The sequence below is a fragment of the Bombus vosnesenskii genome, unplaced genomic scaffold, assembly GCF_011952255.1.
Source record: "Bombus vosnesenskii isolate JDL3184/JDL3185 unplaced genomic scaffold, Bvos_JDL3184-5_v1.1 scf7180000016274, whole genome shotgun sequence".
NCBI classification, from domain to species: domain Eukaryota; kingdom Metazoa; phylum Arthropoda; class Insecta; order Hymenoptera; family Apidae; genus Bombus; species Bombus vosnesenskii.
The window spans coordinates 1564531-1591327 of NW_022884343.1; the positions used below are offsets into that span (position 1 = coordinate 1564531).

Consider the following 26797-nt stretch of genomic DNA (forward strand, 5'->3'; position numbering starts at 1 on the left):
CACTGGCAGTAGTTTATTTATACACATTTTCAAATTCCTCTGCTGGACCACTTGTTAACCACCTATTTCTGTGTTCGATCAATATCACATCATTTTTTTAAATTATAAGAAAACATATAATGACAATTTAATAGATAGCTTATTTTATGTAATTCGTTGTATGTATTATGTGTGTGTGTATGTGTGATATTGTTCGAATTAAGAAGCGTTTCATTGGATCCTGCTTTTTTCAAGCTACTCTCTTTTTCATTTGAGGAAATAGAAAAAAGATGTGCGCTAACAATTCTTTTATGTGGAATCAACGACAATTATATTCACTTACAACTTCTTATACACGAATTTATTTCAGGCCTGTGATACCTTCTTTAATTATATGCTAATGTATATTGTTACCTGTTACAAGGTGGTTCAAATTACTGGAACCATTCAGGTGACTCTGTAAACATTTTTAGCAGATGATGTGTTGATCAACATGAAAATTACAAGATTTGGGAAAACTGTGCAGTGTGTTATCCAAGTTTGTTGTATCTCTTGACAATCTTCAATGTTTGCAGTGTAAATCTATCATGAAGTAAATATGTCTACATGCTTATATACCAATATATCTTATCTGTGTTCTGTGTTTGATTAAACATTCATAAAAGTTATTAGCAATTTATCATTGTATATACATTGTAGTACACTACAACATAAATTTGTATCCCTTAACATTTTATCAAAGACTTTTATAGATTTTCAGAATCTTGGAATGTTCTTCCAGTATCAGTAACAAATTAATGAATCTTTGTGCTTGGATAAACAGGAAACTTTGCTGGAGATATGCTGGAGGAACATTCCACTAGTGATCAAATGAAACCTTGAAGATGGTACTAAGAGATAGAAAAGCTTGCTGTATTGCATCACATTCCAAAAAATCAGTCCCGACCACTTGGACCAGTCTATACACGTATATACTTAATTTCACATGTTACTACTCTGTCAAAGTACAAGAAAAGGAGAGAAGGGAATGAGTGAGTGGTTCTATCGCAGACAATCACACCATGAATGGAAGCATTTTTGTGAGTTACATAACAGGTTACCGTCCAATCGATGAATGAACTTGATGATGATGATGATGATGATTATGATGATTATGATGATTATGATGATTATGATGAGATGATGATGATGATGATGATGATGATGATGATGATGATGATGATGATGATGATGATGATGATGATGATGATGATGATGATGATGATGATGATGATGGTGATGATGATGATGATGATGATGATGATGATGATGATGATGATGATGATGATGATGATGATGATGATGATGATGATGATGATGATGATGATGATGATGATGATGATGATGATGATGATGATGATGATGATGATGATGATGATGATGATGATAGTGGTGGAGGTGATAGTGGTGGAGGTGATAGTGGTGATTATATGATGATAGTGATGATGAGGATGTTGAGATGATGATAATGATGAATAATGGTAATGAGGTTGAGGATGAGGATGAGGATGAGGATGAATATGATAATTATGATGAGGATGATGATGACTGGGAAGTAGACGAGAGGCTAAACTTCGCAACAGGTGATTACGAATTGAAATGTATTACTTACGTACTATCGGGTTTTGCGTCATTAAAAAATCAACACTCAACTCAAGGTTGAAGTCTCCATTACAAATGACGCTTCCCATTTTCTATAATTCTCGCTACTATTTCGACGCACGGATGATGGGATTACCCAATCCGGTAATTTATTACATTTTTAACATTTGATGGCCTATATATTGACAAATATTACGAAATATTCATACTTCTTTTTCATTTTTTATATATACATATTTTTTTACTCATTTCTTTTATGGAATAAATTAATCATTTAAACTAAAATCATTAATTGCTCTTTTTATCTGCTTATATGCGTTATTCACCTTCAGGAATCACTCTTACCTTTTTGACCTCTAATATTTCACATTCTTAAATATAGTAGATAATTTAAAGAAATATGTGTAATATAAAGAGATTGATATAATTCAGTGTCAATTTAAGAAATCACCTGTACAAAATCATCAAATAGCACTAAATATTTTTATAATTTTTCATCTTATAAACGTGTACTAATTCTGATACATTTTTCTTTGGCAGTTTAGATGAATGAATTATTCTCTATAAATTCAAACGGACCGATATATGCTACTTGAATAATGAAAGAATAGAGGAGAAGCACGAACACGTGTTACACAAGTGTTAAGTAGATACAAAAGAAAGGAGTGAAATATCATTAAAAAAAAATATGTGATAAAAGTTCATGTTTTGTTGTAAGCTAGTTGTCCAATGAATTATTTATAGATGATAAATGTTACTGTGGGTAAAAATTAATTCATTGATGTTTTTGTTTGTAGAAGTCATTCATTGATGAACTCAATTAATTATTCAGTGACTGGTTGGTGGGAATAATTTGACTTTCAAAGTAGGAATTCTGAAGTATGTACTTCGAACCTTTGCATACCAATGACCATATTTACAGCTGCAAAGTAAAAAGGTGCTCAAGTTTACTTTTTATTTACTGGTTGTATTTATAATATTTTAATAAAGTATGTGTAAACTTATATAAATAATATTTATATATAGGAAGAAAACCTAATAATAAAATAGTGGGAAGTATTACAGTATTTACATAATCGAATTTGGAAACATAATGAACTTTGTATGTATAAAGAACTTTTAATAAAGTATATTTTTATTTGAAGCTAAGAATAACTTGCCTTTCCTGTGTCTTTAAATCTACGTATATTTTCTCACATCATGTAAAAGTACTATTGATTATTTAATAAAAGTAATTGTAGTCAATGACAATATTTAATAAAAATCTCAACATACATATATGTATTTACATATATGCCTGTTTTGTATTGTAATAACAGTATGCAATGAAGTATTTATTAAGATGTATTATTAAATATTTAATATTCAATAAATAAGCAATATTAATCAACAGTCTCCATCATTTTATTTACAAGTGCATTTGAACAGTTTGTAAAAATATCCTTAATGACTGTAATAAATGTAAGTATTTTCAAAATATGAAGTAGCTAATGTACAGACAAAAAAGAATAATTAGTACATTTTTCTTATAAATAATCCTCCTGTTTTATCAAAATATTCTCAAAATATTTTCATTTTCTGATTCTTACATCATATCGTATAATCGTTTCCGCATTATTAGTTTAGATCCAAGCGATCTTTGTAAAAAAGAAGTAGCGTAAGAATATCATTTTCAACTAAATTAACTGAAAAAGCAATTTTCTTTCTAATATTACAAACATATTTCTTATAAATGTGGTATATACATTTCTTGTTTTTGAAGATCGTAATAGCATTAGCACAACCCTGTGAATAATCGCTCCAAATTTGGGCAGAATTATATTGCGCAAAAGAAAGTAAAGTTAAATGATTACTAACTTCTAAATTCTAAACTACGTACTTATATAATTGAAAATTATATAAGATTTTACATCTAGAAAAAAACATTGTATGTATATTTTTCATCATTAAAATATTTATCATTACAGTGCGGAATTTTTATGCTTTTCTGGAAATTCGAAGATACAAAAATGCATATAATGCGTAAGATATATGAAATATCCAAAATGTAGTATGAATGTGCATAAAAATATTCGCAGTTAATTCATCATATATCCGTTTCTTCCTAGGAAAGAAAATTTTCTGAATAAAGAAAAATTTCAAAAATCGATTTTTTACCAATTTTGCAATGCAAATAAATGCAGCATTGAATGTGACCAACAGTATGTGTGGTAGACCATAGTGTCCAAAGTTTGCAATCTTATCGATGTAGTTGATTCATCACCCCACTACTTGTTCACCTCAGTGTTTAAAGTAGACGGAGAAGTGTTGTAGCGTTATAGCTTGTAGCCGTCACGGAAGACGGAACTGAATTTTTGATCTTTCATAGTAGAAAGAATGGCACCGACATTTAGCAAATTTGCTACAAGACGCACATTAGCTGGTGCTTGTGCTTTAACTGCGTTAATATGGATTTTAAAAAAAAGAAACCGGAAACAGGTCGCGAAATGCAGGTAAAATCTCTGTGCATACGTATACATGCAATTGTTGGTGCTGTTGTGATATTGAACATTTACTTTATCTCGCAGAAATGCCTGGTCTACTAATGACATTCAGTATGTTATTAAAGAGGTAAGAAAGAAAATGATTTTTATCATTGTACATACAATAGTTCACGATAGTATTCGAATACTTACCACAGAAAATTTTTATGATTATAATACATGCATTATATGGAATTTTTTAAAATTTCGTTAGCGCTATGATAGACACAACTATCGTGATTATAATAGTAAAATTTGAAACCAATCCGCAAATGTATATAGAAGTTACAAGACATTTATTCCAAACATACACTTAATGAAAAATTGATATACAGTATGGTTATTAATTTTAAACATACAATTAGTGCTAAAGATGGTCTCACTATATATTGCCGTTTATTTATTAATGTAGGGAATAATGACTTTATATAATCTTTGCGAAGTATATTCTAAATATCATGTAACTTCTGTATACATTCTCAGATTCATTTTGAATTTTATCAGTATAATTATGATAGTCATGTCTCCTTATAGTGCTAATGAAATTTCAAAATGTTTTATACAATATATACATATAATATATACATGAAAGTTAGCAACAATAAATGTTCAAATATTTTCATGAGTCACTGAAGAAATAATTTTTGCAGGAGGAAAAACCAAAAGGGCCAAGAGCTCATGTCAATGTTAGATTCTTCAGACAATTGTACCAATTGCTCAAAATTGGTATACCTTCAATGGTATCCCTTGAAATGGCTTTTGTTCTCCTTATCGCAGGGACACTTACTATAAAATCTATCTGTGATTTTTGGATGATAAACATGATCACTTCAGTAGATGCGTACGTTTTGATATTTCTTTTCAATCTTGATTTAAAAGTATGGTATGAAAATTTATTAAGTTTTCGTTTGTCTTTTCTAGGTCAATTCTTAGAATGGATAAGCCATCATTCAAAAGAAATCTGTTAAGATTTTTGTGTTTAATACCAGTGGTAAGTGGATAGATCCAATGTAAAAAAATTAGAAGTTGCTTTCATAGGCTGCTAATGAAATCTTTTCATTCAGGCTGCCAAGCAGCTTTATTTTCTTACCAATTGGAAGAAATTATTGATATAATCTTCCATGATTATATTTATTTAGATATCTGTTGTGAACAACGTACTGAAATATAGTACATACGAAACAAAGTTGAGGTTACGTACAAATATCACACGAAATTTATTGGATCACTATCTTAAGTAAGTCAAATTTCTTGTCCTATCCATAACATATATTTTAATGAAGTGTATGGCATTGATAATGATCAATGCTGTTAGAATGAGGAATAATAGATGGAAATTAATTATAAATTCTTCAATCTTTTCTTGTAGAGGCTTTACTTATTATAAAATGAGCAATTTGGATAGTCGTATTGCAAATCCAGATCAACTTTTAACTACTGATGTTGATAAATTTTGTGAAAGTTGCACGAACCTGTACAGTAATATTACAAAACCTTTATTGGATATTGCTATCTACGTCTACAGACTTACAACTAATCTTGGTGGAGAAGTATGTGAGATAAAAGTCCTATAGATGTAGGGATACAATATATTAATTATAAAATATACATCTATTTTACAGACACCATTAATTATGCTTTCTTATCTCGTCTTTGCTGGTGTAGTAATAACTCATTTACGTAAACCCATCGGGCAGATGACAGTTAAAGAACAACGTCTCGAGGGTGAATACCGTCATATTAATTCCAGGTTAATCACTAATTCTGAGGAAATTGCATTTTATCAAGGAAATAACAGAGAAAAATTAACTATTCTTAGTAGTTTTCATAAACTTGTAAGTTACAGAATACATATACTTAATATTTACTTGTTACACGCAAGTTAACAGTCTACTCCAATATTTCTTTTGCAGATGACACATCTTCGTAAATGTCAAGAGTTTAAAACTCTTATGGGAATAATTGATAATCTCGTTGGCAAATGTAAGACATTCTCCATAATCTAACAATGTAATTAATTGCTCATTGGTACTAATTTTCAATTTGATCTTTATTTCAGATATGGGGACTGTGGTCGGTTTCTATGCAGTAAGCATACCTTTCTTCATGGAAAACTCTACGCTCACAGAAAGCACTAACCATCGTTTTAGGAGTTATTATACTTACGGTCGTATGTTAATAAAATTGGCAGAAGCCATAGGTAGATTAGTTTTAGCCGGGAGAGAACTGACGCGACTAGCAGGATTAACTGCAAGAGTGACTGAAATAAAGGTCGTCCTTGACGATCTAAATTTAGGAAAATACGAAAGAATAATGATTTCCGATTTTAAAGACGAACCAATTGGAAGTCCAGGTGAAGGAAGAATAGTGAACAAAGATAATGTCATAAGATTCGATGGTGTGCCTCTAGTAACTCCTAACGGGGATATTCTTATCAAAGAACTATCATTTGAAGTAAAATCGGGAATGAATGTATTAGTTTGTGGTCCAAATGGATGCGGGAAAAGTTCTTTATTTAGGATACTCGGAGAAGTAAGTCGTTATAACTTTTTCAATAATAGCTTAATCTTATTTCATATGTTCATTCATATCTCGAATTATGGAAAATTGATAACATAGTTATGGCCAGTTTGGAGTGGGACAGTTACCAAACCTCCGCGAGGGAAATTATTTTACATACCTCAGCGTCCTTACATGACTCTGGGTACCTTGAGAGATCAAGTAATTTATCCTCATACAAAGACAGAAATGATAAGACGTGGACATATGACGGACGAAGATTTAAAGAAGTTGCTAGATCTGGTTCAATTGGGTCATCTATTAGAGAGAGAAAATCTTACAAATAGCGAGGGGCAAGGTTGGGACGTCGTGGCTGACTGGATGGACGTTTTGTCGGGTGGCGAAAAGCAGCGCATAGCAGTATGATATTTTAACATCTATTACAGAAATGACAAAATATAGAACTTGCATAATATTGGTTGCGAATTCTTGCAGATGGCTCGAGTATTTTATCATAAACCACAGTTTGCAATTTTAGACGAATGCACAAGCGCTGTTAGCGTTGACATCGAAGATTCGATGTATATGTATTGCAGACAAGCAAATATTACATTGTTCACAGTATCGCATCGACGATCCCTTTGGAAACATCACGAGGTTTAGGAATAAAATCATTCGTTATTTTAAAATTACCTAATTTATATTTAATGTTATATGCAATTTATATTTATGTTTATTTTCAGTATTATTTGCAAATGGACGGAAGAGGAAATTACGAATTCAAGGCTATCGAACCGGATACGGAAGAATTCGGGTCGTGAATTTTCATGACCCTTGCATCTAATAATACTTGCCACAATGCAAGGGATTGTCGTTTTTTGTTCAACTAATTTCGTATAATTTAAATATAAATATGCAGTGTACAGCGCATCTACATTTGTATTATATGTATCTCTGTATTAGAATCGTCTAGATTCACGGATACTTTATTATTGCATACTGTATATTTTTATATATTACATTTTTATATATTGAATATTTTTATATCAATGTCTTTTACAACAAAAAAGATAACAAAAAATGGGTAGAATAGTGTGAAAGAACATTAGTGTACACTGCAATTTAGGCCTTAATGCTATTGATTTGTTTAAAAAAAATGATCAACGTGTACTGTCACAATTCATGTGTTCTTCCAATACTACGTTGTGAAGAAAGAAGGAAGCTATGGGAACAGAAATCTTTCAGGTGTAACATTAAGCTATCGGAATAACATATTTTTGATACTTATTTTTTCAAGATTACACCACATCATAAAATATTAAAATGTGTGACATATGCATTAGAAACAATCTAATGTACATGTATATGTGTATAAAGCTATAGTTTAAATCGTTTTATACTTTAAAGATCAAAAATAATTATGATTTGTTATGTGTAGATCACATTGAATAAACATTACCAGAACTTATATCGAATTGCTGGACAATAAGAACGTGTAATAAACTCGGTGATGAAAATTGTATTTAGTTAATATCAGATTCTGAATATCCATTATGAGAATTGGAATACTAAATATACAAGTAATGTATAAAAGTAAAGTATAAGAATGTATTAGAATAATAAGTACACATATTATACAACCCACAAATCAGAGGTATAAAAAGACATTCTATAATTTAGAAAGAAGTAGTTTATCATGCTATAAGTGCTATAAGATATTTCAATTTCTTCAAACTTAATAAAGTTGTAAAATCTAGGTGATGGAAAAAATAGTAATAAAAACATACAACATATTTAACAAATCCTTTGAATTCCTTTTTGTAACCAAAATTTGCAAAATGCACATGATATGTAAAAAGATACCAAGTATCTGAAGAAAATTATACATTATAATATTTAATAGATGAAATAAATTCCTATTCCTATGTGTTTATTTGACAAGATATTGCTTAGTACCTTACACTTTGGCTGCCATGGTGGTTATTGGTAACCCACCATATTTTTTAGAATGATTAAAATGAGATAAATTTTATAGATTAACAAATTTTCAACAATATAAATGACTTATTATTAGATAACATTGCCAGAAAAAAGGTGCGCAAATACAATATAATATTTTGCAAAAGTTCAATATTATAGTATAATATACCTCAATCTATTGCGACTTTTAAAGCATAATACATAACATTTACATGGCAGTCAATGCGTTAATGGATTAAATAAATTCTTTAAGCATGAACAACAAACTAAACATCTTTCCCTATTCAAATATCCCGCTCTGAGGACATTCGTACATTCTCCGGAATGGCGCTGCTATGTTAGTTGATCGTTGATCGGTTGGAAAAGCTAGGCCCGGTCTGGGAAGCTAGCAAAAGTCTGGGCTTTTGGCTATTCAGTTGCTAGTGGCTGGTCACAGGGTTTGTACGCGGAATTTGTCTTTAGTGCAGATGTGTATATGTGTGTGCGCGATAAGAACAAAGAATCAGGCAGCACAGAGCATATTTATGTTACACAAAAACGGACCAAAAGTACAGAACCTTATCATATATGTGTCCAACGATTCCTAAGAACAATTTCCAGTACCGATGTACTAAAATACCACCTAGTAAGAAAACTTTTTTTAATTCCTAGGGATCCCTATATAGAATCATACATACCTATATAATCACAAGTCCTATATACGATATTTCAAGGATCTCATAAATTTCCTTTTCTTTTTTCTCAGATTGGTCTCCACCTCAGTTCGTCTCTCCCTTCCCATCCTCGTTTCTCCCTACGTTGGTTGGTATTCGCTTCGTCGTTCCTCGTGGCGTGCGCGTTCCCGAAGACACTGTGGCCAGACCTTCGGCGACACTGCGGTTGTGCGACGCGGACGAGTGTGTCTCGGACAGCTAGGACGCCGGGAGACACAGGTGCAGGTGCGGGTGCATGATACACATTACATAGTAGTCGGAACGCGAGAACGTGGGTTGGAACGAGGTAGGTGCGCGTAAGTTGACGATACGGTTCCACCAGTATCGTTAGTTACCGTGGCAGAATGGACGGTAGCACGGGTCCGCCGTCGGACGTGACGGCGATGGACAGCAGTGAGAACGACGAGAGATCGAAGACCCAACGGAACACCGACGACATCACCGCTTCTTCGTCTGCGTCGTCAGGCACGGCGGCCACCACCTCTTCCACGTATTCTACAACAATGCAGAGCGACCAGTCAACGGAATATTGCGGTCAAGGCTCGATAAGGGCTGGCTCCACTTCTCCACTTCCTACGAACTCCTCATCGTCTTCGTCGTCATCGTTGTCGTCGTCCGCCTCCTCTACGCCGCCGCCGCCACCGCAGCCGGGGTGTGGCTGCGTCGCTGCCACCGTCCTCGAGCCCGACGAAATTACCATCAGCATCACGCCGACTACCGGTGGGCAATTCGACCTTACGGTCGACCGGACGGACACCGTCGAGAACCTCAAGAAGATCATCTCGAAGAGGTTGAAGGTCGCAAAGGAACGTATTTGTTTACTACATCGGGAAAGGTTTGTATATCGAAAGAGTATACGTGCATGTAAGAGTCCCAGAAGTCAAAATGATTTTTGGAGAATTTTGTAATTTTAGTAACAGAGTATGCGATTGATGTTTTGTTTTTTGGTAACTAGGTGGTTGAGCGCAATGGAGGTGATCAGTTTGGCTTCTAGAGGTAGTAGCATATGTAAAGTACATACTACTTTGTTAACCAGCCGAAAGTTTACTTTGGTAATTGACCGTAACTATCCCCACTAGTCCTTGCGCCTTTATAAAGAGAAGCTTCAGCATTATACATTTATCTCTTTCGTTTCTTTTGCACGCGTACAACTTTTATTTTTTTGCGTGTTCGGTATTTAACTGTCCTTAAGAAAATTGTTGCAAGAAAGAATCTCTATATCTTGAGATAGGTATCGGGTATCAGTGCCTGTATCTCTGTACATTTCACGCTGAGGCAGAATTTTTTTTATTCATGTAGACTCCTCCCTTGATAGCTGACCAGTTACCAAGGCAGTATTGTATGTACACATAATACGTGTTACTATCGCTTTGAATCGTGACCTGTTTGTCATAAATAATAGGTCTAAACGTTATATTAATTATAAATTGATTGAATATTATATATTCTATTTATTATAATACAAGAAATATTCGGATCACATGCTTTGAAATTACCGATAAATCGATGGAGCAGACGATTGATTTCGGACGATTGAATTTTTCTCACGATTTGATTTCGAAGGGAAAATTAGGTGTATGACGACCCTATGACGACCCTTCATAGGAAAAAAAAGAAAAAAAAAAAGAAATGGCAGGCGAACGTGTGCACACTACTGCACACGATATTGTTAGTTGAAAAGTGCGAGAGGAAGAACGAAAACAGCATTGATGCTCTGAACGAAAAAGAGAGAGTGGGCATAATACTCGTAGGCGTCGTGGGGGCCGCCGCTCGGACTGATCCTCCTCCTTCGTACAAGCACGCAAGAGAAACATGGTGGAGAGGAAGGTTGGCATACCATAGACTCGAAGTAGGAGGAGGTGGAGGTGGTGTAGTAGGTAGAATATCTCGGGAATCGCGTTCTCGTAAAGTGGAACGGTGACAGCCCTCTGCAGTGAGAGGTAGAAGAAGAAAGAGAAACAGTCGGATGGAAAAGACGACAGGATTGGCTATTCCCGTACGCAACATATCGCTGGAATTTTCTCTCTTTCTGTTTATTCCTCTTCTTGAGTTGCCTCTCCCCTTTTTCTTTCCATTTCTCGCATCTCGATTTTATATAGCAATTGTCGTTAAATTTTTTCTTCAGTTGCATCTCTAACTCTAAGAAATCACAAAGGGCTTTGAAAAGTCATATATTGTAAATTCGAATTTAAATTACTGAATAATTGAGAATCTGTATTGAGTTAGTAGCTTACAAGATGTAAGTTTTGGAAATTTCCTGATTTTAATCTTTTTCTCTTCAGGTCTATATATATATGTGTGTATATATATATTATTAAAGAATAGATACTACTTAAATATTTGATTTTGGTATTGCTTTGTATATTCCACATTTATTATGAATAAAGATTTCTAATATATATGTATATCTAAGGAAGGTGTGAGGAGAACAGCAAGATTAAATATAATTGTAATTGCATGTAAAGCAATTGAGCGTTTCCAACGAAAGTATCGTATCTTTTTCAAGAGTTGTATCGATGAGAAACGAATACCCATTGCTATTTGTTCCCTTGTGCCAGCCAGGCCAGTTCCAGGCTCAGGTAGCACACGCCGGTTCTTCGCTACGTAGTTAATGTGTGTGCTCTCTCGCTTCTCCCGTCGGTGTAAATGCGACACGTGCACATTGTTAGCCCGTTCGCCGTGTGCGTCCCATTCGTCTCTTTCCGTTTCATTCTATTGCATCTTCAGCTCATGCGTATCGCATTAATTACAGAATGGACCGATTTTAATTTGCCTGTATTAGCGTTATTTTCCCTGTGAAACTGTCAGAATTGGTCAGTGCTCGTGTACTCCTCTTTTCATCAAATTTGCTTTTCATCATTTTACAAATTTTCTTGTGTTTTTGTTCTATATGGTTGTTGAAAATTCATAATCTTTATCACAAATATTATTTTTAAGTTTGTGAATAGATTTTCTATCTAAAAGATAATACATATATCTTCTGGTTGCGACTTGGATCACGTAAAAAACAAGGTGTAATGCAACCTTACCTTAACCGTTTTGTGCCTCGATTAAGCATGTGTCATCGAGAGTCTTATACCTGTTACTCATCCTCGTTGCACAAACAAGGAGTAAACTTTTCCATCCAATTATTTTTATCATCGACTACTATTCATTTAAGAATTTTTTACCGTTACTATAAAAGAAATGTGTAATTAATTACGATTTTGTAATTAGTAAGAGAAATGATAGTGGACAACGGTATCATTACAAATAGGTTTCATGACCTTAGAGAGTAACCAAGGAGAAAACAATATTTATCACATTAGCGATAAGAATGTTCTTAGTATTCCTTTACTTTATGTATTTATATATGTTCGAATTTAGACGTAGTTTATTCTTAGCGCCATTCACGTAGCACGCTTTTCTCTTTTTCATTCATAGAGGTCCATACTGAAAATATAGCTAATTTGGTTTTCCTAACTATATTTTGTGTACATACATTGCTGATCATTGTGGGTACTGCATTTATTATTTGAACCGCTTATTTGTCAAGGCAGTTAACGCCACTAAACACAAATTAGAGAAAATTGATAAATTACACAATATAAATAAACTGTAGATTTTTATGCATCTACAAGAAATTTGCACAAAATACACATAATATGAAAAAATATATAAGATATCTAAAATATAGTTCTTTGTACAACATTTGGTAGGTACAACAATTGTCTATCGAGTCTGGGTTTTTGATCATATTTCCAAAAATATAATAATAAAAATCCGCAATCTAAAGCATCAATCAAATACTTTGGCATTAAAATCCAAAAAATTTTAAAATAGTGGAGTTATCCACTTTATCCTATGAACGACTTATTTATCATATGAATTGCAACCGTCTGTGTATGCTTATCCATTCAAACAAACAATTCGATTCTGTTTTTTGTCGACTCATCCGAAACCGATAAAGCTTCTCAGAAGACGTATCTATGTCGTAAAACTTCCTCCCAGTCATATGCTCATTGTTTCAAATATGTACGTTCCAGTACTTTGTCAGTTAGAATTTAAACCAAAGAATTGATACCTGGTTTTCATGAAAGAATAAGTTTAGGTTTTTGGGGCTTCAATAATAGTAATAGTTCTTTAAAAAGAGGGTACATACTAATCCGAGATGATCGTAAAAACGTATACAGGTCAAAGACTTGATCTTACCAGGATCTTCAGAAAAACCGTTAAGCCCGTTGGAGTCCGCGCAAGTGGCGCCAGGGTCGCGAATATCCGCCACCCTCATATTTCCTCTTTCAGTGCCGATCAATCGATAGATGTCTCTGTTCTAAATCAATTTATGAACAAGAAATCCTTTTTTACTTATTTAAGAATACATGTTAGATCCCTCTTGCATAATTGAATTAATATTACTATTAGATTGCAGATTTTTATACAAATTCTTATCTGAGAATATAATTAACAAAGTATAATCTCGGTAAAAATTGCTTTACTTATTTATTATTATAGAAAGCAGTATACTTTAGGTGTTTTATATATTTTTTCATATTATGTGCATTTTGTGCAATTTTGCACTTTCAAATTTCCTATAAGTACATAAAACTCCTCGGTCTAATTATTATTAACGAAATTTTACAAGTTACAAGTCAATTACAATTTTACAAGTCAATAAATTTATTTTGCACAGTAGTAACGAGTTTGATAACGAAACAGTTTCCCGTTGTCTAGTTTCTCCCTGATTACCTTATTTGGTGTAAAATTGGGAAATTGTTAACATAAATACATAACCTACAATTCGTAACTTGTCGATTCACCATATATTGTGCAGAAGGCTGCAGGTATAATTCTTAATACAACTTGTGTAACATATAAGGAATAATCTAATCGCAGTATGAAGATGAACCTTAGGCTTTGATATTTGGATCCTCCAAGCTCTAAAATATATTTTTAAAAAATTGAGGTTTGCCTTAAGTCTCTCTAATTGATAGTGGATTCTTTACGGAGGTAGTACCGAACGAGTTCGTGGAATGTATATGCATTTGCAGAATTGAAGTCAATTATACGAACGCTGACGAAGGAATGTTGGTATTTTCGCAATCATTTCAGTGACTAGTTAATACTTTCGAACGTAAATACATACGTTTCGCCATGTTATAACGATAACAAGGAACGCTGCTTAGAAACACGTCTTACGAACAATCTATCCCCTTATTAGAAGAAGCATAGCTAATAAATTTCAATCGGGCGTTACCCCGCGTTGTATAGTCCCGGTGCCGCTTCTGGACGTAACAATGGCGTAACGTTGACCTGGTCTTCGTTGTCGGTTAAGTCTTAAAAATTCCCTAAATCTATCTCATTCCCATCTGAGGACGCAACTGGAAACAAAAATCCTACAATTCAACTTCAATTCAGTTCATTCAAAAAGTGAAAATATGGTTAGGTCAGGAATTAACTGTGGTTAAACTAGATTACTTAATTTTGAAATTTTTAACTTAATTTAATTTTATTATTGATCTGTTTCTATATAAATCTCTATATAAAATGAAATATCCTAAATTTTAGTAACCTAATATAAGATTATTATAGTCATCTATAATTCAATAATACTAGTTGGAAGGCCTAAGTGTTAATACATATTTAGACACCTGCGCATGTTACAAGGTGTGTTTTAATGGACGAATGAGGCAAATTTGTATATCTTTCTTTTGTACGTTATCTGCAATGGAAATGAATCATCAATATTCTAATTATAGCTTATTCTACAGTATATAACCTAGCTTAACCTATAATGTTTAATATATATATTTTTTTGTAAAGATTACAGGTTAAGCTATATTTTATATATATACATATATATATGTAGTTAATTATGGAATATAATTATGAAATTTTATATATAATCATGGAAAATTCCAATTCTAATTATACGAAATATAGGAATAATGTGTTATAGGTATAAACATTTTGCGGAAGGAGTTGCACAGTGTTTCTTGCGGCTCGCGACATTGCCAGTCGATATCAATTCCCTGTACGCTATTTGCGGCTTCATTCGATGTCTGTTGTGGCGATAGAGCAACTTATCGTATTGTCTAATCTCTCGGATCTTACCGCTGTGTTATCATTTTCTTGTCCCTTACTTTCAACATGATGATTAACGCTAATGTCACGAGGTTTTTAAAGCATTGACGCCTACAATTTATGTAATTTTGCGTGGTATTGAAGTTTCTACTGATTATCGTAATTGATTACACATTCGCTTATTCGTAGATCTTACATAAAAAATAAATAGATGTTCCTATGACAATAATTACATGTAATTAGCGATATGTTCTTACAGGCAGTTTTCGATGAAATATAACTTTGACCATGGGCAGAGATAAAGTTAATTATGAGAGGTCACAATAGTAAAAATGACTGCATCATACTGCCTGCGATAAGGGTAACGCCTCAGTGTTGGAATTGCCCGCAATTATCAGGCAATGTATTGCAAAACAACATATGGAGATTAAGGGGAAAAACGAGGAGTGCCCATTTTTCATGATTTTCCACTTTATAACACATTTTATTTGTGAGAATTGGGACTGCTAAACTACCAGGATCGAGTCACAATAATTATAATGTTATTTTTAAATTAAAGTGTCTCCATAAGATAATATTAAGGATTTGGTGGATTAGATAAAAACAAAGAACTTCCACTCTCTATTGAAGTAAAACACAGATAAAAATAATTAATATTTTACTAATCATTCTTCTTTATAATATCTAAATATAATATATACTATAAGATATAAATGTCAATTTATGAACAATACAGTTAAATTTATTAAATGTTTTTTCTTTTCTAATGGGCTAAAATATTGAATCTTAATTTTCTGAATAAAACTATTTTGTGGTATTCATATGTTACCCTTAATGTATAACAATTTTGGCACTGATTTTATTAGCGTAAAGTTTCAATGACAAATTTAACTGGAAATTTCTGTGTTTCAGACAATTGCGTGAGGGAACGCTAGAGGAAAATCGTTTACAAGATGGCAGTCGGCTTACGCTGCTGCCGAGCGTGGAAACCGGCCTATTGGTAAGTCAATTGCATATTTTTGGCGATAAAAACCTAATAAAACTACCTATATTACTATAGACCAACTTGTTATCTCAATGTAAATTCAATTCCTTCTTTTTATAATGCAGAAAGTAATTATGGTTTCAAAAGATCATAAAGCATAGTTTCTATGAAATAAATGGATTATTGATCACTACCATTGTCAATTACGAATGGAAGAGTAAGCTTTAGGGTCTAAGCTGTATGAGATTATTTCTGAACAGAAGTCGAATCTCATGGGATTTTTTTTTTAATGTTGCTTATTCTTCGCTCTACGAAGAATCCATAGAAGAAGAGTTCCCACGAAAGATAGAAAACATGTGTGGAATTGTGATCCGGATAAACGCCGTTAACTTGGTTCGTGTATCATTGGGTCACTTGGTTTCTCGGCCACCGTATCGTCAGTGCTTTATTTTCCAGTACTATTGCGTCATACTTTTCTTCGTTCATCTTGTACCATCCTTCTATTGTCGTGACACCTTACAGGTATTTCCATTGGTCACAAAGTTTCTGTAATTATTCCTTTTTATGACTGAGCAGTACCTCCAATCCAGAACCTTTATTTTTATCTTATTGCAATTTGATTATTCTATAACGTTAAATCATTTACTCAATCCTGTATTTTAAATGATTTCCATATAATTGTTCATGCGTCTTACAGTTCTACCTTCTTGTTCCCAACATCATCCCACATTCGTGAAAAGAAGAAGGCTTTTTAGACTTCCTTTGGTCGATGTTCCATGAGAACGAAATCAGAAGAATCAAGCTAACCATCTCCGCTAGGTTATTCGGTTTGAATCAATAAAAACGAAGCTGGCCCGTGCATACACCGAGTGCACGCGCATACACAAAGGATACACGGTCTTTCTCTCTCATTGAAATAGTCTCTCTAGGGCTGTGCTCGAGGCACTGGCAACAGCGCTGGCACACGGGTCCTTATCGCGACCGAGACTCGTTCGCATGGCTGTCAAGGGGACCGCCCGCTCGAGTCTCGGTCACCCGCAGTCAATTTTAAAGTATACTCGTGTGTAGGGTGTGTATATGTGTGTAGCTATGCTTCGCGACCACGATCACTGCTACAGTGACTCTATACACGTCCGACGTTCTTTCGTGGGTGGTTACGAAGAAACGGGGCGAGACATACGTCGGTTTCGCACAACATAGTTGGCCAGCCTAATCGGCTCTACTCTGGCTCTTCGGATCGACACGCGCCTTACATTAGGTTGTTTAGAAAATTGATAGTCAGAAATGAAGAAAGATCTATCTAAAATTCAATTTTCTCATCTGCAACTTCAACCCGTAAAAACACTCTTATGTGTGTATTATATGTATCGTATAAAACATTTTAAAACATTAATACGTTTTCTTTCTGGTATTTGCTCGAACGTTTTATTATTTGATAGAAATTCATGACAAAAACGCTATGAAATTTTCGACCGATCCAATATTTATTCTTTGTTTATATATAATGACTACAAAAGGTATTTGCACACCATTGTATTCATTATAGTATTTATATGCTAATTCATTAAGTTCAAGTGTATTAAATTTCATGTTATTTGTATTTTATTTTCATTTGATTACAAAAATTTAATACTGTGATAATAAAATGTGGAACCTGATAAGCAAACGCTTCATTGGAAAATAAGGGTGTTTATAAGTACTTTTTGTAGCCATTATAGTTTTGCTCTTATATATAGTATTCTTTGTCTATAGAATACCATATATGGTATTCCTTGTCTATATTGGCTCTCTAGGAGTATGGAGGAACATAGCTCTGTATGGTTGCACCTGTAAAAACGTAGTACTACGTTAACTGTTCATTCATGAGCACGTAGCGGTGGTTCTTGACCTTTATTTGAAAAAAACCGGTGCTATGTATTGAGGGTTCTCAACCTTTGAGATTAAAAACGTTGTATTCACCAAATAGATTATATTCTTGTTTTAGTGAAAATTAGTAACCTGGGAGAATAAATGTATACATGTGTGAACTCCTGAGCTAGAGAATGAAAGGCGATATCGATCACGAAATGTAAGAACGTATATATAGCCATACTCGTTACAGACTCCTGCATAGTAGTACTGGAATGAGACTTCTTTAGACAGGTTGAAAGTTTGATAGGCGACTCCGGTAATATCTACTTGGCTAGTGGAGAAGTTTTATTGATCGACCGTGGAAATTCTGCAGAACAGAGCAGAGCTTCTCTGACGTTTCCGCGTTATTTCCAGAAGTACATATCCAAAGGGCGTTAAATGATAATTGGACAGCGCGCTAGGATCAGGTTAATGTATCGTTTTTGCAGCTGGCTCGATTTAATAATCGCAGACATTGTTAAGCGAGGGTGAAGACAGCTGATCACACTGTCATGTCTTAAACCAAATTGTACCGCTTTGAATAACGAAAACCGTAAGAATGCGATGATGTCATATTTGTTCTTCCTTCGTTTCTTTCAATGAGATAGAAAGAAGAGTCATAAGGTCGCATCGCGACGCGATTTTTTATCTTGCAGTCACCGATAGTCTAACCGCAATGTGATACTTGGAACGCAGAATGTTATAAAATGAATCTCCTTTGTTAAAGTCTATACCATATTGTAGAGAAATTCTGGATGAGTGTTTTGGAAAGTCGTAACGAGTGAGAGTTCCTATTTTAGTTGCCATCTCCAGATGGTTCAAACATGTACCAAAGGAAAGGCAAATTCTCAAGGTTAGGGGAAAGCAACTATATTCCAGTTGCTTTGTGAGGTTCAAAATATTAGGTTGCTTAAAAAGTTCCTAGTGAAAGTAAAGAAACATTTATGTAAGCTTTCGCAAGCTTTCATAATATTTTATTTCTTGTTTATGTCGCTCTAATAAGTTTGTAAAGACTAGGATAAATAATAATGAAGGTGTACTATATTCAGTGACTAATGGATAAAACAGAATGTTTCAGCTACGATTCAAAATTTTTTAGGCATATGACGTTCAACACTATCTTGCTAAAAACAGAAACCTGTTTTATTAACGATCCTAGATATTTCTCCTCAGTTCTCTTTAGTATTCAAATTAGAAGTAGCATTTATATAATCACTACGAACTTTAAGAACAACCCAATATTCAACAATTGGCTACAATGTAGCATTGCTCAATAATATATCTTCTGATAGACTCTACGTAAGACGCATTTAAAAGCGGTTAAGATCTATCTACACGTGTAAAGCGCGGACGTTACAACTGGAGACGCTGGTATTAACGTAATTTGTCATTTATATCGTATTAAGAATTTCTGGCAGTATCTCTGGTTGACGCGTGGTGCGTAAATCATAAATCGTAAGCGTTCCTCGTGTAACGATACCCCTACCATCGGCTGTTGCAACCCAAAGTTCTCTTTTCGAAGTGTAAATACTTTTTCCTTATCCTGCGATACGACTCACCACCACTGCAGACATGCCTGAGCAACACAACGCATGGTGGGGTAGAACCAGACTCCGGCGGAGAGGCGTCAGACACACGGGTATTTACGATTCATGGTGTACGTTCCTGGCTTGATAGCAGGTTGCGCTTCGAGCGTGGCGCCACTGGCTTCGTCGACGGTCGCTGCGGCACTCACAGTGCTCCGTGGCATTGACAGGGGTTCTCTGACCTGTAGTAATTGCAACGAGAATCCATGGGAATCCCTGCGATCCTCTAATAATAATTCGTGAATTATAGTTGAAACATGAAAGCTATCTATTTTATAAAATCATTAATAATAATTATGGAAAAAATAAGGAATGGAGATGATTAAATATATAAATTGAATCAATAATAAATTACTAAATGATTCGCTAATTGAATCTAATTGGTTAAAAAATTATTGATATAGTATTAATCTGTTTTATTTGATTAACTTCGAACTAATGGGAACTGGGAAGTTTTGTGGAAGTTTCGGAAAAAGAGAGAAACATTACGTGGTTAAGATGACGTAGGGTCCATTCATCGAAGTTTAGATTTCCCATAAAACGAATGTAAATCGAATTACCGAATATACGATGACCGTCAGTGAAAGGAAGTCCGTTAGGTGTACCGGGGGATGCCTAGTTGTGCCGTCTAGGGTCTGAGCCTCGGTTCCGCGAGGTTTCCTCTCTTCTGCAGGTCTTCTCGCGTTTCCATCTCTTGTTGTGAGCTCATCGATTCAACCTCATCTTTTGCCTGAATGAATAGGCGATACCAGCGTTATGAGATATTGGCGTTTCACTTCGTAGGCCACTTTACCAGCGGTCCCTTTCAATTCTGCCACGATTTTTCAATAGTTCGACTCGTGCAAGAGCGTATAGTTGCTCGAAAAAAGCCAGTATACTCAAAGAAAAAAAAAATATATTAGGTTTTGGATCTTCCAAAATATATATTGTAAAAGATTTATCTTTATCAACTTTGATCTATAAGATCAAAGCTGTTTGATGATGGTTATAAAATAGGATGCAAAAAGCGACTGATTCAGATGTTTGACTGCTGCTACTGGAGCCATAAAATTGGTAGAGTGGAATTGGCTAATCTGCAATGAGTTCTTGGTCGTATACGGCTTCCATCTCGGCTCTCCGACTGTTGCCTTTTATCCTGTAAAAGTATTTAAACGCCGTTTAGCGGTAAACACTTGATCGAATCGTGTCACGCATTTTTATCGGCTGTGTTACATTTCTAGTCAGTCTTTTCTTTCTGTAAGAAGTATGTATTAAGTCAGCCGACAATATTGTGACAATGGAAATAACTGTCCATATATCGCAATTTCGTTCCCAGATTAATGGAATGGGATGAATTAATAAAAATTGAATTGTGCGCTAGATTCTGATTAAGATATATTATATATTTTCAGGCACAACGACCGGAGCAGAGCGTGATGCAAGCGTTGGAGAGCTTGAATGATTCTCAGGTGAACGATTTTCTGTCCGGCAAGGCTCCCCTGAATCTCACAATGCGACTAGGGGATCACATGATGCTGATACAGCTACAACTATCTACAGTAACTCCGGCCTCGCCAACGGCCAATCAGGCGACCAGCAATACCACTGGGTTAACTATCGGTGGAAATAGTTCGAACGGGTCTAATTTACCCACTAGCCACGTATCAAGTTCCCTGCAAAGTAGGCGGTCCACTGTACTGGCTGCGCGTTCGACCAGCAGCGCCTCTGCTAAGTTACAAAATGGAGCCGCGGCTGCGAGGACATCTTCTTTGATAAGCAGTCTGGCTTCGGCGTTGCACGCAGCAGCTAGCTGCAGTACCAGCCTCTCGACAGCCACTACGACAACCAGTCCAGTCTGTTCAAGCCGCACCACAACTGCCTCCTCAATTTCATCCTCATCTTCTTACTCGCCGAGTTCACCACATTCGTCCTTCTGTGCTAGCCAAGCGCCAACCGCTCGAACTAGCAGCAGCCACGGCTCAGTGTCACCTAATGGGAACTCCAATGCTTGTCAATCTTGCCTTCTATACCACCATCATCACCACCATCACCATAATCACCACCACCACCATCATCACCACCATCATCATCATCACCACTCAAGAAACAAATCCATCAATTCGCCCAACAGTTCTCAACCTTCCTCCTCTTCATCTTCCGTGGACCACCTACAACAATCTACCTCTACTGGACATGGATGCATGGAATCAGTGCCCTACGACATAACTCCGCCAAGAAAGAAACTCTGCACCACTCACCACCATGGCCAACAATCCGCTAACAGTACAGATTCCACCAGGAGTAATGCTGTGGATGGGGATGCTAGTCCTCAGAGTCCTACCTCTTCGTTGGCTGAGCAGAATTCCAAGACCGCAACCTTAGACACCAGGGCGCTAGCTGAAGCTTCTCGTAACTTGACGCAGAAACTTAAGCAGCTCTCCTCTGAGGTACTCACCTCGCGGGTCGACCTCGCAGAGGTATACATTGTTACCGATGCCAGTTCCCCCTGTGTACCACTATTTCGTATATACGTTAGCGCTGTGTGTTTGTTAAGATCTTAAGAGATGTGAAAAAATAAACCACCAAACGTCTTTATGTTTTTTTAAATAATAATAAATATAAAAAATATATTGTAAAGCGCATTTTTTAGAGACTCTCTTAGGTTCTTAAATGTGTTTTCTTCTTGCTTTGTTTATTTTGTGATTAGAAGAATATCAGTTTTTTTTCTATTTTTGTGATTCTATGGTCTTTTTGTAATCGAATGCATACAGTGTAAATTCTAAGTAATGTGAAACACACAGTGAAATTAATATTAATATTTTTTATTAAATTATTAATGCAGTGAGTAACCACATACAATTTTTGGGACATAGGAAAATGCAAGACGCAGGCAAGGTGCAATAATAGAGAGTATGCATCATCATGGAAAGGGTGTATACTCTGGTACATTTAGTGGGACCTTAAATCCAGCTCTTCAAGATAGACACGGACGTCCTAAAAGAGATATAAGTACCATCATTCACATTCTTAATGATTTGCTATGTGCCACACCAGCTGCTACTGCAGGTCATTATAGGCACCATCACAGGCACTCTAGCAATCGCCAGCAGTCTTCAACTTCTTCTCCGTCCTCAACTGGAACGACAACCACAATAAATGGTGCCCCAACACCCCTTGTTGGTTGTCATGATTCCTCCAATCCTGGTTACTCTACTGGTATTCTAGAAATCCAGCTTAACCCTTTGAGTGTTTAATCCATATGTAGTATGCACATATGAAATATGCAGAAGCGCATGAATTTTTAGTTCAATTTTTAGTTCATGCAAAAATATTTTATAGAAATCTTACTATTAAACTGAGGAAAGAAAAATAGGTAAACAATGAAATATTAAGTTATCAAATTTACTAACATAAATTATAAACTTTGTTCTGACATCTTGCAATAATACAATTTTGTTCAATAATTTCATTATTAAAGTGAAAATTAAGAAAATTATTAAATTATAAATCCATTATTCCATCTGTGTATAATCTTTGTTGTTTCTCTGCAAAAGTGTGACCTCAGAAACTCAATACCAAGAAATACTTACTAATTCGTTTGTCTAAGAGAAATTAAAACATAAATTCTATATTTAAAAATATTAATTCAAAGATATTAGAAATAATTGTATAGTAAGAAAAATTAACATCTTTCTCAACTATATCTAATTATTTTACTAAACACTCAAAGGGTAAACAAATCGACTATAACACATTAAGGAAAAGTAGATCTGTAACTTTATTATTTATAATTATAGAGGAACTGTCAAAGGAGAATGAAGCAACTAAGGGAAAGATGAGACGTCTGCGCTTAGTGATGGAACAACGACGTGCAAAGAGAAAAGCCAGAAGACAGGCAGGAGCTGCACCATATACCACACAGTGGGCGGCGGTAACACCAGATCCAGATCCAAATCATGATCCAAACACGGCCAGTACCGCCACCACAAATACAACAGAACCTCAAAACGAACCCGAGCTGCAACCTTGCAGTCCTGAACCGGTCGTAGCTTGAACCTGTCAATCGATCAATACGAAGAGTAGTAATTGTATAATGCAAATTCAGTTTTTAACTAGCGCACTGATTTATTCAAGGATAAGTGGGCAAAACTATCACTTCTCACCGCGTATACGCTTCCTTTCGCCAGGAAGAATTTCCGTTTCAACACACGTACTACATTAGCGAAAGTTTACTCTTTTTGTTTACGCGACAGAGAAAAAAAGATGAAATATCTCGAGTTATTTTAAATGCGTTTAAAACGACGGATTGGACGGATTGGACGGATTGAAAGTACCGCGGTCGTCTTCGCGGTATAAATGAAATACTGCAATGAAAACTGAGAGACCGTTCGGAAAAGCTGTATGCTATAATTGTGCACTTGTGTCATTCTACATGCATAATTTTCAGTATTGCCTATAATACGCGTACCTCCAGTCCAAATATACTATCGAAATGTTTGAGCTTTTAAAAGAATCCTGTCAATGGCAAAACTCGAACGAAAGAAAAAACTTAGCAATATTGTATAATGGAAGGACGTGCAATGTTAGGCACGGTATAGAAATTATTAAATAGAAGTTTCACAGAAAACATGTGTACGTCTCTGCTGGAAAGTTTGATGCTATATTTATTAGAGATGAAAGAGATAAAAAGTAATTAAATCATATTAAAGAATTGTTTTGGCTATTACTCAGGACTTGATCATAGCTGACAATAATTGCACTTGACGGTGCGACAGCACATACAGAGAAAATCGGCAAACGAATGGAGCTGTGGAATTCTCTATGGAAAAGGGGGAAGAAAAATCATTCGCTAGAAGAATTTTGTCGATAGAAATCTAGGGGAGTAAAAAGAAGGTCGTCACTTTGATCATTGATTACTAATTCCTGTCGGCATCGGCGTATACTCAAATTTAGTAGACACGAGTAGACAATTTTAAACTAATATACTTTCACGAATCGCAGGGAAGACTGTTACAAAAGCAATGTTACAACTGTTTACTCATAATAACACGAGAACTTCGGAACTTAGTGCAAGAAGAAGGAAGAATTCTTTCTCTTTTTTTTCTCTCTCGGCAAAAACATATTTAAGTCTGTCGATGAACTGGTTGAACCGTATCAAAATATACCTTTATGCAAGAAGTGCACTTTATAGACGAATAGCTAGAAATAGTTCAACATACAATGAAAAAAATGTTCTTTCTCTGATTTATATGTCTCTGTGGAATAGAAAAGTATCTTTGGAAAGTGACATCGATTCCTCGTAGTTAACGTATCCATAAAATCTAACGTATAATATGGATCAACTAGTTCATACTTCGATAATTTCATATCAGTTCTGATGAATATAAAAAAACGAGAATGGACTGGATTTTTAACTTGAAAATGTCGACTCGTAAGCTTGATTGCTTACACTGTTCAAGTATCGTCATAAATATCATCGCTCTCGACAAACAAGAAAGGAAGAAAAGGAAGAAAGAACTCGAAGCACGTGGATAAATGGTCCTATAGTTAGAATTAGATAATCCTATCGCATGGCTCCGGCCAGAATTCATTTAAGTTTCACTAGGTACTAAATAATATAATAATATCTGATAAAGAATAGCGTATTGCGTTTAAGTTACTTAGGAGAAAAAAATATTACTATTATTATATTATTATCATTACTATCGCTACAGTTTTAAAAACTGGCTCAATATTGTAACATATGATTATTGAATTTTATCGAGTACCAAAATAAATAAGATTGCTTGCTAAACTAAGAAAAAAAATGAACGAAGTCCATCTTTAAGTCTTGTTTGAATGTGGCATCATCTGTTGAGTGTTTGTTATTATTGTTATCATTGTTTATTGCCTGTGTAAAGAAAAAAAGGAAAGGAATCGCCGATGCTGTTTTGTTCTACATTTATTATATTGATTATTATTAATTTCTAAGTTAAAACGTGTTTTTTGGAAATATATGTTTCGTTTTAGTTTGTAAGACTATATATAAATATGATTTAAGAAAAGCCTTGAAGAAGGAAAATATTAAATTGATTAAAGTTATTCATTTTGAAATTGTTTATTTAAATAATGTCTTGAATCACGTAAAATTGTAGAAATTTATTATCGACGCTTAAAAAGCTACGCTATCATAGTTTATATAATATAATGAATTGTAGTTACGCGCAACACAGACTTCGTGACAATACAACTATTATTATAAAAAAAGAGAGAAGGAAAATTATTGTTTTCTTTTTTAGTAAATTGAATTATTAATACAAATGTTATGTCAGCTGTAAAGTCCCAAATTAAATTTCTAAAATGCAATGATGATATAGAAATTGTGTCGTTTCTTTGAAGAAATCTGTAAAATGTATAATTGGTACAATGGTATATTTTTATGGTTATATATCTAAGGAGTTCTGCGCTTGGACCACTATAGTTTAATCAGAAGTAATGATATGCCAACTTTAGCAATAGTATCGCACATTCTTTGAGAGGATTTTTTCGTATAAATATTATCAATATACTTTTGTTCTATAAAACGATTTGTTCTATTCAGTACTATTAGTGGCACATGTTTTACAATGGACAGCTACCTTTGTCAATTAATCTTTATTATTCTCATTTTATTATTCATATAATCACAAAAGGACTTTATAAATTAATAAGTATAATTTTTTATATTAATTTTGGCTAGAAGCAATATCCTTTGATATCGACTTTTATATATATATATATATAAAAATATATATATATATATATAATTATATATATATATAATGTGTGTACGTATGTGTGTGTGTGTACTAAATTTTCATACTACTACTAATGTCACATCAACATTACATACAAAATAATAGAAACAGTACATACTCTCTACAATTAATAATAATATACATTGTATATTATGGAAAAGTATTTACGATATGTATGAAAATT

The 26797-nt window shown here is 34.4% G+C and overlaps 2 protein-coding genes and 1 long non-coding RNA gene across 5 annotated transcripts; 2 read left to right on the forward strand and 1 right to left on the reverse strand.

Annotated features, from left to right (window-relative positions):
• Nucleotides 1-3902: 3902 nt before the first annotated feature.
• Nucleotides 3903-8443, forward strand: LOC117242307 (ATP-binding cassette sub-family D member 3). The gene is made up of 12 exons (XM_033508852.1): nucleotides 3903-4112; nucleotides 4188-4230; nucleotides 4793-4983; nucleotides 5064-5133; nucleotides 5282-5379; nucleotides 5512-5692; nucleotides 5765-5977; nucleotides 6056-6125; nucleotides 6202-6674; nucleotides 6762-7061; nucleotides 7137-7298; nucleotides 7385-8443. Exons 1-12 carry the CDS (start codon nucleotides 3997-3999, stop codon nucleotides 7460-7462), a joined length of 1995 nt encoding a protein of 664 aa, XP_033364743.1. The 5' UTR covers nucleotides 3903-3996; the 3' UTR covers nucleotides 7463-8443.
• A 506-nt stretch (nucleotides 8444-8949) lies between these two features.
• Nucleotides 8950-26523, forward strand: LOC117242306 (midnolin homolog). 3 transcript variants are annotated; one of them, XM_033508851.1, is made up of 7 exons: nucleotides 8950-9246; nucleotides 9367-9620; nucleotides 9690-10169; nucleotides 16310-16397; nucleotides 21250-22314; nucleotides 22711-23053; nucleotides 23635-26523. In XM_033508851.1, the coding sequence occupies exons 3-7, from the start codon at nucleotides 9718-9720 to the stop codon at nucleotides 23889-23891; spliced, it is 2205 nt and encodes a 734-aa protein (XP_033364742.1). In that variant the 5' UTR covers nucleotides 8950-9246; nucleotides 9367-9620; nucleotides 9690-9717; the 3' UTR covers nucleotides 23892-26523. The 3 variants fall into 3 exon arrangements, with proteins under 3 accessions (XP_033364742.1, XP_033364739.1, XP_033364740.1); XM_033508848.1 differs by having other exon boundaries at nucleotides 8951-9246; nucleotides 9367-10169; XM_033508849.1 differs by having other exon boundaries at nucleotides 8960-9246; nucleotides 9367-10169; nucleotides 21250-22284.
• On the reverse strand, nucleotides 16310-17306 carry LOC117242308. Its single transcript, XR_004495225.1, has 2 exons — nucleotides 17086-17306; nucleotides 16310-16928 (listed from the first exon to the last, which is right to left on the reverse strand). It is a non-coding gene; the product is annotated as an uncharacterized LOC117242308 (long non-coding RNA).
• Nucleotides 26524-26797: the final 274 nt, after the last annotated feature.

Bases quoted from the DNA above. Each gene is read 5' to 3' on its own strand.
- LOC117242307 (XM_033508852.1), top strand. From the start codon at position 3,997: ATGGCACCGACATTTAGCAAATTTGCTACAAGACGCACATTAGCTGGT. The intron at 5,693-5,764 runs GTATGTGAGATA...TCTATTTTACAG, and splicing joins CAACTAATCTTGGTGGAGAA to ACACCATTAATTATGCTTTC. The intron at 6,126-6,201 runs GTAAGACATTCT...TCTTTATTTCAG, and splicing joins TGATAATCTCGTTGGCAAAT to ATATGGGGACTGTGGTCGGT.
- LOC117242306 (XM_033508848.1), top strand. From the start codon at position 9,679: ATGGACGGTAGCACGGGTCCGCCGTCGGACGTGACGGCGATGGACAGC. The intron at 16,398-21,249 runs GTAAGTCAATTG...ATATATTTTCAG, and splicing joins GCGTGGAAACCGGCCTATTG to GCACAACGACCGGAGCAGAG. The intron at 22,315-22,710 runs GTATACATTGTT...TTTGGGACATAG, and splicing joins CGCGGGTCGACCTCGCAGAG to GAAAATGCAAGACGCAGGCA.